A 14951-nucleotide genomic window follows, 5' to 3' on the forward strand; every position below is an offset into this window, starting at 1 on the left:
CTCATTAACTAGTGTGGTGTGATTACAGCTGACTGTCCAACAGACAGTTATCAAGGTTTCTATTAAAAGTAACTCATATTATCAAAAAAGACTAACTTCGATTTAGTCTTTACTATCACGAACAAAGTAATATAAACTTTTATCATTAATCAATCGGTAAATCGATGACCAAAAATTAGGTGATTTCTTCTGACCATCATACTGCTGTTTATTATTAGTCGGTTGAAGATAGTCAGGAGTAAAATCTGACTGGCTTAAGTGTCGTGATAGTTATCACTCGTCAGTAAGCTTATACTCCCTATAGGATTTTAACTCAAGTAGTTCAGTTTCACAGTCTGAGATATCATCACTTTCCTATATGCACTGTAAATGTTGTCTACTCGTTCGTAGAAGAATTTATACACTGAGAAATGCTTTTGTTAATTATCAAAGGAAACCTATTTTGGAATTTCAATGTTAAGTTCCACCTAGCTACAAAAAGCTTACCTCACAAGTTTGGGTCTTGCTTCAGGCATAAATAAACGTACACTGAATGATGTAACATTAAGTAAAGCTAACATTAATTCATTACGTGTTGGTCGAACACGTGTATCAATACCAGATACACGTGTTATTACCCAATCTTGTTCACGAAGCCAAATTTGACGATAACCATCCGCAATAGATGTAGGTGAATTTTCCTAATAATAAATAATAAAACATTATTGAATTGTTAAACTGATCAAATTCATTATTTGATATTAATCAATAATATTGAATGAGTCTTCCTTCATTAATATAAGAATATTTCGACTTGAATTCAATAATGATGATGATGATGTCTCAGGAACTGTAATGAAAGTTTGTCAATTAAACAACTTGCTAGTATAGGGGTTGTGGAGATTATTAAGTTTTTGATTGAGATCCTGAACCAATTGATGTTAGACCATCACAATTGAAAACCTGGAAGCACTGGACGGCCGTTTCGTCCTATTGTGGGACTCCTCAGCAGTGCGCATCCATGTGCTCACTAGTGACTAGCTTCGTGAGGGAATTCTCGGAGTTCTAGTAAGAAGCCGTGACCAGTGGAGCTAATCCTTGTCGGGTAGAGACAGTTATCTACTTAAGTACAATGGAAGTTGGTCGCGCAATTTCGTGGATTGGTTGATGTTAGAAATTAAACAACTTAGTTGAAAGTATAATACAACTATCATAAGCAATATTAATACCTAAATGATTAGTGAAGTCCGACTATGTTGGGTATGAGGTGATAGTTACACAATACAACATAGTGATTGAAATTGAACACGTAAACTATTGAACAACGACTAAATGGTCTAAAGATTAAGAGGTCAGCGTGAGAATTTCTGTTCATGAATCCGATCATCAATGGGATTGTGGTTTAGGATTTCCATGTAACCCCATACCGAGAGGAAATAGCTGTTCATCACTTATTACTTTTCAATGGTTATTAGACTAGAGTTAATTCACAATATAAACTACATGGTTTATTTGAATGTATCTTTTTTTGCAGAAACAAGCAAACACAACAACAATAAATCATTATCAACTAATCCATAATTAACTTACAGATGGTTGATATTCCATTTCGATATAACCATTTAATGCTGTCATTCGAGCATCTACAATATCATTTCTACGTATAATTAACCCTCCGGGTAAATCCTCTCTATTTGACAATATGTTAGTAGTTTGTGCATCTTCAATGCCAAGTTTACAATCACCAGTAGGTAGACATTCTGTCAATACACCTATAAGTACACTTCCATAATTACGCATCTAAATGTGATATAAAAGAAAAACGCACAAATATTTTCAAAGTATTTACTATAAAAAATGAATTAAAGAGTTTATCATATGATATGTGGCTATGGAAATTAACATCCGATTAAACATTGAACATGAACTGACAGACATTCAGCTTACTGACTATTATATATTATTACATCAGAAGGGGTTTTGTAGATATTATAGTAGTTTTAATAGTTGATATCATGAGTCGATTGAAGTTAGACATTAACACCGTCGGATATTGGCCGGCTCAGGGGTCTAATAGTTAAGCGCTCACGCGTGAGACTTATAGGTTCTAGGTTTGAGTCTCACGAGACGGGATCGTGGATGCGCACTGGTGGGAAATCCCACACTAGGGCCAAACAACCGTCCAGTGCTTCCATGTTTTCCATAGTGGTCTAGCTTCAATTGACTCATGATCTTAACCAACAGAATGCATATATGTGATTTCCTTTGTTGTTGATGATTTCTGTTCTGGTTCCCAATTTTATTATTGTATTGTGATAGCATACTGAAGAAATAGAAAGTATTCTCATTCTCCCTTTAAATCACCATACTAATAACAGTAATAATACTCACTTTATTCAATACTATATGCTTGATTACAGTGAAGAGTTGTCGACACAAAATATGCAATGTGACAATAAGATTCTAGTTTAACGTCCGTTTGACTTGTTCATAAACAAATTAATTTTTAAAGCATTCAAGTTTTGAAATAGTAGTTACTTGGCACTCAGATTCATCTGTAACCATTTAAGATACAATCATACCTTTGAGATATCTTTTTTTCATCAGATAACAACATGTAGCTAGTAAGTAAATGTATGAAGCGCTATAGGATATTAGTAAACTCCTTTTCATTACTAAATTCACTGTACTGTACTCTAGATTTCACATTATGATAATAAGCGGTTAATATGGCTTAAATAGTCTGATTTTTGTTCATTGATTGGAATTGAATATGCGTGTATATCGTCTGTAGTATTGTGGTCTAGTGGGGCCAATCGTATTATCCCATCTTGTCATACATGTGGTCAAATTCATTTATTATTTTTAACATTGCAACAATTTGATTTATGAATTCTATCGTAATCGTCCCCTGTTTCTAGAAGGCACAGTCTTAGAGAACAATGCACGAACTATTGTGATGGTAATTTTTGATTATTTTTTTCAGTTTGCAGATTTGCGATAAGTTGTAAACATTGAAATACATGAGTATATGTTCGGAATTTACATTCAGAAAAATTTCGACTTAGACGTTTGAATGGGTCCTTAGTCTTTCCTTCCACCCCCCTCCGCACACACACACACACAATTTCTGATCAATAATGATAAAATATTATTCAAAACTTACTAATGAACCCTTTAATTCTGGTATTTCTAAATGAGTTGGACGATGCACAGAGAAACGCCAACTGAATTGACTTAAACCAATAGTTAATTCATTTATATCAATATCTTTTAAACCAAGTTTTAAATCAATTAACGGTCCACCTGGATAACGTGGATCATCAGTAGAAATTATCTTTATATTGAAATAGAAAAAGTAGACTTAATGGAAAAAGTGTATTTTGTATACAAATAAGATGAAATATGGTAAAAGGTATAAAATAGCAAAGTGTAATTGTTTTGTAAGTTTGTATCTTTATTCTGTTGAGTAACAGACAATGATTAGCAATTTGAATAGTCTACTGATATCACTATCATCAATCTAACAAGTGACAAGATAGAAACTGGAACCAATCGATGAATTTGTACAAACCTCTTAGACAAATAACAATTATATGCTTAATAATAGACTGATTTCATGATAAATTACTAACAATCTATGGAAACGTTCTGAGTAGTATAATCTAATCATATAATAAGTAAGGCAGTTGCTGTTAAACAGTATCATACTATATTATAAATTGACTGAAGTTGAAAATTTGAACTATCGGATTTCGACTCAATAGTTTAGAGGTGACGGTCATACATAAAAGTTTTCGGTGCAATCCATGATGGGATCATCAATGTGTATTGTTGAGAAGTTTTATATTAAGATGGAACAAATGTTCAGTGAATTCAGGTTTTGAAAAGTTTTACAAATAAAAGAAAACGTCAGTGACTAAATCCAGTATCAATGTGAATCAATCTCCATAAACGATAGAACACAAGATAAAATCCTTGGTAAAATAATGAAAAATTCAGTCAGTCAGTCAGCTACAACGTAGGACCAGGCAAATATATGCATCGGTCCAGGTTGCCATACCTCATTAGCACAGCAAGATGAACACCGGATTCATAGGAGTGGTTAGGTCAAAGGTGGTAATATATGGGAGAAAGATTGCATATAAGGATACAGTACAGGAAGAAAGAATTAGTTAGTAGAAAGAAAGTTTTGAAGTGATTTTAATCTCTTAGTTTAAGGGAAGACAGAGAGTACATACACCGACGCCATTGTGATCGATTCCGAGCCATATCACCCACTGTCTTCAACCATTGGTTACGAAAGTCACGCGGACCCCAACTAAGTAGTCTGCATCTACTAACATGGCTCAGACTAGAGGTTAGTGTCTTCAAGCACTGATGCCACGTTTTAGTTTGGCCGCTCCTAATTCTCTTCCAACCATCTCTAACACCGATTAGCATTGCACGACGTGGTAATCGGTGTTCAGGCATACGTAACACGTGGCCCAACCATCTCAGTCGATGAAGATTCACAACCTCATCAACTGATTTACCATCATTACCTAATACCCTGCGTCTAACCTCTCTTCAGGAAACACTATTGATTGACATTATTAGCGAACAATCATAATACATATCTATATCACAGATACAACCCAGATAATTACTATGTCTATGCGCAGAAAACATCCAATACCAGTTTAATGATATATTATAATGTCAAGCCGATGGTGTAGCTATTGAAAATCCTTTAGAATCAATCAAAGTCTTAAGGAATACATTTCCTTTCATTGTATACCATACTTTGTTCAATAAAGTAAACAAAAGTCAATTTATGTGTTCTTCCAAACCAAAGCTTTTAGTTTGCAATGACAAAAAGATCAGTTTTCACACGTTTTATTGGATATATTCCAAAAAATTTATAATTTCCAGGATAAAACATTGTTTACTTGTTCGAAAGTACAACACCAACTTGAAACAGAACGTAAAGTGGGTACAATGGATGTATTCGAAATAATTAACAAGCAATATAATATTACAATTATAAGCAAAGACGGATAGTGGATAGCAGTGAAATCCGAGACGCATATTTCGTCCTTTTTGGGACTTGTCAGCTGAATGCACCTGCATTTGAGTTTATTTTCGCTCTGGGGCTCGAACCCAGTACTGCTCGCTCTAAACGCTACCGCGCGACCCACTTAACTACTGAATACTGAGACGTGCATTGTGGATTTCACTACAAGCCAATATCCATCTTTGCTTGAAATGCTTGTGAATTGAGGCAATATGCACAGTATGCACATATGCCGATAAGAGAATGATCAATTGCAGTCCTAAATAACAATGGGAAGATGCAAGTAAACAATACCATGTGAATTTAATGTAATACTACATTATTAAACTTTGCAGAAACCATAGTAATTAGATAACTTGAATCTAACTTTGTGTTTGGAAAAGAGTTAATAGTTAATTTTCATCAATCTTGGCAATCAATTTTACCTTGTGTTATATCCCGATGAGAACAATGAATGGTAACTGTGGGAATCTATTTATGGACTAACACTATGCATATATTTTTATCCTATAATTGTTAAGTAACTAAACTATATATATTCATGTTCCTCTTATTATGAGTTTCATTTTGATCTATGAGCTGTTATTATACGATTTACCATTCTTGAGTTATACCTAGTCTATCAATTACTATCTCTCACATTCAAAGCCACATTTGGCTAAATCTTGTACAAATGTTGTTCCCCATTATATGGTGTGATGTGGTCTGTTTGGTTGGTATATTAACCCAGTATGTTTGAAATACATGATTCATATCGCAGAGGCTGAGATTGGTGTTGTGGACTCAACAGACAGGGTTAGGCAGGAAGCAGAACCGATAGAGACTCTAGTCTGCACGTACGGGTTCACGCGTCAGTGTTTCTGTCGATAAATCACTGTTCTCTAAATGGCAGCATCATTACGTTATACATTGATAGGGACAAAGGGCACAAGTTATAACATCTTGTCTCAATTTTATTCTAATTACAATTTAGTTAGCCTATATTGTCTCTTCGTACTTGTCATTATAAAAAAAAATTATACTATTGTGTTAAGCTATAAATTTAATTCATTAATTACTTCCAACTATGAGGTGTGTTGTCATATACAATCAATTTCCTACGGATCAGTTAAATAAACAACTTGATATTTTCTACATTAACGAATTACATAATACATATACATTCAAATGTTTCATTACTTACTTCAACTCCTTTCACTTTCCCTGGAACTGAACGATAACCTGTCAATAGACTACAACGAGATGATGTACCAGTTGGAAAACAGAAACATGTATAACAACCAAGTGGATAATCAATATTCAAACCAAAAGTTCCAGGTTTACATTGATCACATTGATCACCCTAGAAAAAAATATTAAAAATAATAATAAATGGAAATCAATATTTTGATGGCATCATAAACTATAGTTGGTATAATAGTGAAATGAAGAAAGATTCAATTTGATCAGAGAATTATATTTGATCAGCTTACTAAAACTATTCACTGTTGAATTGAATTGTGTTAGAGGAGATGTAGATTCGTACAAGATAGTCATAACTTATAGTTTTAGTTTATAAATGAAATGGCTAAAATTCGATTGTAGTAGGTTACATTTCACCATTCACAATCTCCCTTTAATTTTTTTTTAATATAAATGTTACTACGTGCTTCTCAATGCTCAATTTTATTCATTCTTCCCAAAATTTATATCGTATCAGTATATTTGGTAAGTGGTTAATAGGGAAATACAGTATGTATGTTTCGGCCTGTATAAGACTCGTCAACCGGACATATTCTTATCAAATGTGTTAATATTCATGCTTAGACTAAAACTTAGTATAATCAAAATGAGTTTAACTCAAAAGTGAAACTTGACTGATGGAATAGTGAGATATGAAGTCAAACAAGAATGTGATAACTGGTGACAATTGTTTGTGCTTTAGAAAATCAAAAGTCTACCTTAAAGTTTCACTTGTCAATAATAAAATTCTTATGAGTTTACAGGTTATTCGGAATAGATGTAATATAACTAGAAGTGGTAGAGAAAGGTACTAGATTTGAATCTTGGAGTGAATATTAACTTTGAGATTTGAGTACATCCTCCCAAATAGTATGAAACGTGAACCCTGAATTTTACTGTTAGCCACATTTCATTTACTCTGCATAAACTTACATTATAATGACTATGTTGATGTAACCCACACAGGATGTGTTTATGCCAAATAAGACAAGTGAAAATTTAATAAAAATATCAACAACGAGATAATCCAGTTTATTACGAATCCAACATACAAGTTCTTTTTCTTCAATACAGCTTTATTAGAATAGAAACTTGGTTGCTGATGTCTTCTACCCAATTAGGTCTACTGATTTACTAGTTGAATAAGGTATGGTCTTTAGTTTTGGCTATTTTACATTGGAACAGCTGTTTTCTGACTGATTTACTTTGTTCGTTTACAAAACTTCGGAAAGTCAGTACAGGATAATATAAGTGACTCAGATAACGGACCCTCAGTAATCGATATTAAAAACACATCAAAGTTCATCCTAATCAATCGGGTGTTAATTTCTAGGAATTCTAGGCAGTACTAAACATAATAATTTAAGTTAAGAAATACTCGATGTTAGAATTTTGTAATTCCCTTTTCTTTTAATGTTGTGCTGAAGATGTTAATTAACTTGACACTAACCCACCTACTTCGAAAGATTTCGTACCAGAATACATTTACAACTAATCCTAGAAGTTGACAGATCCTAAACATCAATTATAATAATACAGGCACATATTATTCTCGAAGTACGTTTTTATTATTAAAAAATGAAACTACTAATGAGTAGTATAAGGTTCAAATGCGAAATGTTTTTTCTACATACTTCGACATTTTCTTTACAGTTACATTGTCCATCAATTGGATTGCATGGTACAACCGTATCTGATATGGATAGATTTCCCCATGCAGTACCACGCATATCACAGTTGCATTTTCTACAATAAGGATAACCATAATAACCCTTACTGCATTCATTACATGCACGACCTGAAAATTCTGGTTTACATGTACATTGTCCCGTGGTTAAATCACATTGATCTTCAAGGCCTATAACGGAACCATCTATCGAACAATTACAATTCTGCAGTTTACAAAAAAAAGATAAGAAAAGTTATAAAGGGTTAATAATCGAACAATATAGGACATAAGTGTGTGAAAAACGTCGAGATACATACTTGAATAGTTTAGTCACCACTCAATACGGTTGTACAACATGTGCACTTTCACTGGAACCCACGATCTCTTTAAGCTTATCCATACCAGAAACTTTAAGCTAAGGTGAGAATTGAACGGCGAAAAGTGTAATAGCCCCTACTGTCTACCTATGTGTGAAATTAGTAGAAGGATAGTAACGTTGATGATTTGAGAGGATATATATACTTTGTGTGTACAACAACACACATTTAATGGAAATTCACTGAATTGTTCGTTGAATCAACGATTTTTAATCCTTGTGACCGTAGATGTGAAACATAACAGAAATTCTTGAAATACGATTAAACTGAGAAAGGGAGTAAGGGTAAACAGAGACAAATAGGCTTACAAGTTATGCAAGTGAGTAAATCATGATTATTTCCATCCAGTTGATAACAGTTTCAACCAATATTATTTATGATATCTAATGTCGAGTTTCTAGGAGTTAACAAACTTCAGTTAAGAACCCTACATTATACTAGAGTCCTCAGACCAAAATTCAGTATCTACAAAGGCCGATTCTACCCGAACTTTATCCAGTTGACCTTCACACCAATCAGTAAGGCGAGAGTTAGAGGAAGTCCAAAGGAAACCCTGAATCTAGATTTTCTGCTACTTAGCACTCGTCATCAAGATTTAGTTCCAATTCTGAAGACTGATGCTTTTTGACTAATTTTATCTCATGTAACCCAGACTTAAAGTCAGACTTGTTACCACTGAGCGGATCGAGAAGCGATCGACATCCTGTAAGACATTTGTGTTCACGATCGATAGATTATTGATTAGTGACCAGTGCCATGTTTGTTATGAACTTTTTAGTGATGTTCGAACTCTAGCAATCAGTAGAACACGTTCAAATACAAAACAAAGTTAGATATGTAATACATAACCAAGTAACTGTAAAACGTCTTCGACTGACTCGTTAGTCCTACCTGGAACATTGTGCTTTATAATGAAAATATATACTTCGTGGTTTAACCCTACAGCAATAATACGAACGTCAAGACAGTTCTACCGTACAGAGCTGAAACTTGGAGAACTACTACAACCATCATCAAGAAGGTACAAGTATTCATAAATAGTTTTCTACGCAAAATGCTCAACATCCATTGGCCAGATACCATCAGCAACAGTCTTCTCTGGGAGAGAACAAACCAGCTTCCAGCTGAAGAGAAAAGTAGGAAAAGACGATGGAAATGAATGGGACATATATTACAGAAATCACCAAACTGCATCGCGAGACAAGCCCTAACTTGAAATCCTGAAGGGAAGCAGGAAATGGAATCAGATATGGAAAGGATGGACAACAACTGGAAAGAACTGGAAAGGATTTTTTGGGACAGAGTTGGATGGAGAGTGCATCTAGGAGGCCTATGCTCCTCTACGAGGAGTAGCAGGCATAAGTATGTAGGTAAGTAAGCAACAAGGCATATTTTCATTTTTCCGGGAACTAATGCTGCTTCAAATATTCGAATTTCTTTTCATTCGATGATGCAATGTTTTGATTCAAATAATAATGACCATCAAAAAACACAAAGCACTGAAAAACTCTCATCCTAGTGTGGGACTCATGAGTAGTACGCATCATCCACGCCTTCAATGGACAGTTAAATCAAAAGCGTTAACTCTCATGGTAATCTCTTAACCCTAAGACCACTGTGATAGCCAGTGGAGTTCAACGTTTTTTCAGAAAATCTCCTTTAAATATACATTTCTTACACTCATAATAAAACGATTAGACTAACTTTACAACCAATCACTGGATTATAGTCCCATGAACCAACAACGCATCTATCACATCGATCACCTTCAGTATTTGGTGGACAAATACATTTTCCCGTAATCTGATCACAAACTTGACCATTTGGGCAAGGCAAACAAGCTATAAAATAAGAAATCTTATTTGAGTATAAAAGACAAACAAAAATGTAAATTATCAAAGTGGGTTTTGTGGAGATTTTAGAAATTTCACAGATTGGAATCATGAGTCAGTTGAAGCTAGACCATTGAAAACCTGGAGGCATTGGACGTCCGTCCACGACCCCGCACCACGCGGGGCTCGAGCCCGGTACCTACTGGCTTCGCGCGCGAGCATTTGACCACTAGACCACTGAGCCGGCATCCAACGGTGTTAATGTCTAACTTAAACCAATCCACGAAGTTGCGCCACCGTACACCATTGTCTTCAGTGAGTTCCTATCTCACAACAGACCTGGTTGAACTCCACTGGTAACGGTTTCTCACTAGAACTTCGGGAGTTTTTCCTGAAGTCCGTCACTAGTGAGCAGTTGATTATTATCAGAATGGGTTTTGTGGAGATTTTAGAAATTTCACAGATTGAAATCATGATTCAGTTGAAGCTAGACCACCATTGAAAACCTGGAAGCACTGACTCCAACCATGAAATCTTGACATCTGACATGAAAAAAAAACACTAAGCATGATATTAGCATAAACAGCTATTTCGTGTTTAGATAGATGAACCTTTAGGAATCAGGTTACATTGTAGAAATATTTCTTCTTGATTTAGGACTTTTAAGAAGTTCATGCAAGCGGATCCATACAGGATCAAATCTGGATGATATTCTTCATATTCTTTTTGTTAGTTTTATTATCATTGATGACACTGCTTCTCTTCTGAATAATCTACTCTTAATGATGTTAATTTTATCTTGTTGTGTTACTTTCAGCCGATGATCATTTATGCTAGGTTCTACTATGTTAACTATGACTGATCGACTAACTCTATAGTTGTACTTGAAAAAGTTTGAGTAATGAAAAACGTAGTGTAAATTTTAAGTAATCTGTGATTAATGTGCAGGTTCATAGGGAGAAAGAAAAACTGGAAAGAAACAATAAAGACAGGATATTTATTATCAATGTCAACACTTACGTTTACAACCATTTTCAGAAACACCAAAATATCCTAATTCACATTCTGTACAGTCTCGTCCTACTACATGTGGAGCACATTTACACTGACCAGTATTCATATCACATTCAGTTAACTGAGTTAATGTTCTAGTTAATTCAGTTCCAATTCCACAATTACATGGTAAACAATTTGATCCAGTGTTATTCCAATAGAATCCAGGCTACAATAAAATAAATGAATAGAAACTAGTTCTTATGAACATAGATCTAACATTTGAATGGTTTGAAAGAAAATATGTATACATTAGCCTTAACTAATATGCTAAATATCATGATTTATGCAGTTTTCTTGCTCTAATTCTACTTCCTTTTCCTGTATTCTGTTCTAAATATGCCAAACCACTGCCTACCTCCATGGGTGATGTTGTCTAGGATAGGAGTAAGATGAAAGAAAGCTAGGAGTGACCAAGCCATGATGTATCACTGATCTATGAAGTCACCGAGCAATGTTAATAGATGTAGACTATCTAGTTGGTGTTCGCGTGATTATCTCAACAAATGATTAGAGACTTTGAGAGACATGGCTAAGAATCATTCACTCCCTGTCTTCCTCTAGAACCTGAGTCTTAAAATCTCCTCATTACTTTTGTCATTTTCTGTAGCTATTTTTTTACCATTACTGCTGCTGATTTTGTCACTACTCGTACTATTCTGAGATTTGTCTTGAAATGATTTTAATTCTCTGCGTTAATGATATTGATGATGTATTCCGTTTAGAACTTCGTCAAATGAACGATGTTGAAAATTTATTTCACTTTTGACTATAAGCGATTTGCAGCTAATCAGAAGTCAATAGAGTAAAAGGAGAGCTCAATTTGCTTTGTGAAAATGTTTCAGATTGTGATGTGAGTTCAAACTCTATGAGAGTATCATTCCCTTCTAGACTGCCTATATACTATAGTAATGAGTCTTGACTAACATGAAATCTAGCTCTAGGGTTTCCTGTAGAGTATTGAACCTCGTCCTAAAATAACAACTACGTTGAAAAGATTGAAAGGCAGGTATTCCCATGTCAAAATGCATATTACTTCAAAGAATCTACGAAAAAACATTCACATTTCAATTATGTATCACTCGTTGAAGACGATACATGAGATGAACATAGTGAATCTATTCAAGAAATTTCATTATACTGAGTAACTCTGTCGTACAAAGATTTCTATTGAATATAACAATGAAGAGGATAAAAGTTGATCTTAGTACTTAAAAGGAGTTATTCAATTATCCTCAGATTACTTTTGATGCCATAAATAAGTAATCTAAATAACTCATTTCATTTGTTATAGCAATCAGATTTATCCATACATTCCAGTTACAAAGTTATCATTTCTATTTACTTGACTTGAATGTACATTAATTTGATGATTTCAGTATAAAGTTATTCATCTTTATCAGCATTATTTTCTTCACCATTTGTAGATCGATAGGATTATCATCAAATTAATTAAAATACTGTCAAGTGATCTATGATAATTAGTTGGAAACCCCACACCTAGATTTTACTTTAGTTGATACTTTTCAACCAGGTGTACCTGTAGTCTTGGGTTAACTGATGCTCTCTGCGAGATTCAAATTGGAGTCGTCACCCACTATCATAACGTGAGACATTTTTCACTGAAGCAGTCAAGCTCTTGACGTAGTTTCTTTAGGAATATTTAATATTAATTGACCAATGTGCAGTGAGCAATTCCATGTTTATCTAATCCTTTAATACGAATCGAATTTTATGAATATGGTCACTTGTTTAAATTACTTGACATTACTGAAACACTTGAAGTGTCTTCTGTAAATCAACTATATTAAAGCTTTCAGTAGATTATCTGTTAGTCTTTTTTGTCGCCCACCTGTTACATTTAAATACCTTCGTTTCCATGACATCATTAAACATATAATTTACTGTTGGGAGGCTAAGACTTGCGTTCTGGACTCAACTGGCTGGGCTAAACAGGGATGCAGGACCAATCGAAACTCTAGGCCGTTCTTACGTGTTTACGCGTCTTTGGTCCGATCGATAATTCGCGCTCGCTAAACTCCACTCAGCAGTTTCTTTCACGTCATAACATTTACAATCACAAGTTATTTGTTCTGAATAATTAGGATTTATCGAAATTTATACATTTGTAATGATTAAAACAAAACTTACCAAACATTTATCACATGTATCCCCAATTACATTCTCACCACATTTACATTGACCAGTGATTGGATTACATGTTCGATCGATTGCTCTTGAAGTACATTTGCACTCTGTAAATAATGTTCGTTTTATAAAAAAGAGACATATATATATATATATATATAATATGAACAGAAAAACAAGAAGCTACGACAAACTACGGGAGCTAGTTTGGGGGATATTATTTCATTTAATTCCAAACTTGTAAAACAGTAACACATACTTTTGCTCCTAGTTTATTCTTTAGAACATAAGCTTTCGTTTGATGTATGATTCACCGTCATATCCTTTTCTGTTTCAAAGCTATTGTATTTTAAACGTAACCTTTTGTACTCTACTTCCTACCCTAATCCCTAGTTTTGGACGTCATTGTATTTTTTCTAATTGTTTGCACGTAATTGTCTGGTTTATCATCCATTTATTCATGTATCTTTTTGCGCTAATCTTAAAAACGGGAACCATATCGGAATTAGGAATAAATGGAGTAGTGTTCTAGTTGACTTGTGTTCTCTCACTCGCGTGCTTGGCAGCTAATCAGGTGATAGAATAGTTTTCGTCACTCTACCTTAAGTAGATAGTCTCAGTTCGAACTTACGCATACTAACCTCAAGGTTAAACCAGTCAACTTTATCGCTTGAAGGTCTTAATCTTGATTGAGACAAGTTATCCTCTGCATATTAGTGGACAGACGGCGAGGCTATAATTTATGAACGAACCAATCAGATTTCGGACAACAGATCTAGCATTTTGGAGGGAAATTCATTCACTTATTTTTCTAAATAACGTTTTGGCATTTTAGCTGATATCGATATCGGTTCATGATGAAAACAATAAATCTAATTCCTAACCCTAATCATCAATTGTAAATTATGATCCTTATTCTTCACACTGCTTTATAACCATCATTCAGCCCTGGTAAGTAGGTGGACGTTCTCAAGGTTACTTTAGCGTTACTCAAAGGTCATCCATGAATTATAGTCTCAACAAATAAAGTCTACGTTACAATTCGATAGTCCGTAATATCATACTTATCAACACTAGTTATTTTCTATCCATCTAATTTGGTCTTATAATACTTTTGCTTTCTTTAAATTGATAATCAAAAGTTTGGTGTGTGAAATAATCTTGGTTGAAACTAAATATCAAAATTATCCCCTTGATAAGTTGTAATTTAGCTGACAGACTATTAACATGACAATAACAACAGAGTAATTCACATTGAATCTTATTAGTTTAATGGATTTATGAAGATTGTTGAGTTCTATAGTTTACATCACTAACTGACCTTGGTAAGATAACCACTGAAAACTAGGAAGTACTTGATAGCTGTACTCTGACCCTAATGGGGATTGGATCCAGAAATTTCAGGTCACAGTGCGAGCGCTTAGATTTTAGGTAACTAACCCAGCATTCAATAGCTTTACATTTCTAGTTTTAATCACAATGAATCTAGCATAAATCATCAATGCTACTTAGATTTCGAAATGATGATGAATAATGTTTACTTCCACTAAAAGTAATTGCTGATGATGTAGTCCAAAGCAATAACAAAGGATTCATAATAGAACTGTTTACGTTCA

The 14951-nt window shown here is 34.2% G+C and overlaps 1 protein-coding gene across 1 annotated transcript in view; it reads right to left on the reverse strand.

The window, feature by feature from the left end:
- The window catches only part of LAMA1_4 (Laminin subunit alpha-1), an 86764-nt gene that overhangs the window by 24563 nt on the left and 47250 nt on the right, over positions 1–14951 (reverse strand). The window contains exons 20-27 of the mRNA XM_051217297.1: positions 13339–13442; positions 11155–11356; positions 10007–10143; positions 7891–8148; positions 6219–6377; positions 3146–3316; positions 1570–1779; positions 487–680 (exon numbers count right to left, since the gene is read on the reverse strand). Coding sequence (XP_051064680.1) covers positions 487–680; positions 1570–1779; positions 3146–3316; positions 6219–6377; positions 7891–8148; positions 10007–10143; positions 11155–11356; positions 13339–13442 — 1435 coding nt within the window. The remainder of the gene's footprint in view (positions 1–486; positions 681–1569; positions 1780–3145; positions 3317–6218; positions 6378–7890; positions 8149–10006; positions 10144–11154; positions 11357–13338; positions 13443–14951) is intronic.

Source organism: Schistosoma haematobium, chromosome 5 (genome assembly GCF_000699445.3).
Source record: "Schistosoma haematobium chromosome 5, whole genome shotgun sequence".
In the NCBI taxonomy this organism is placed as follows: domain Eukaryota; kingdom Metazoa; phylum Platyhelminthes; class Trematoda; order Strigeidida; family Schistosomatidae; genus Schistosoma; species Schistosoma haematobium.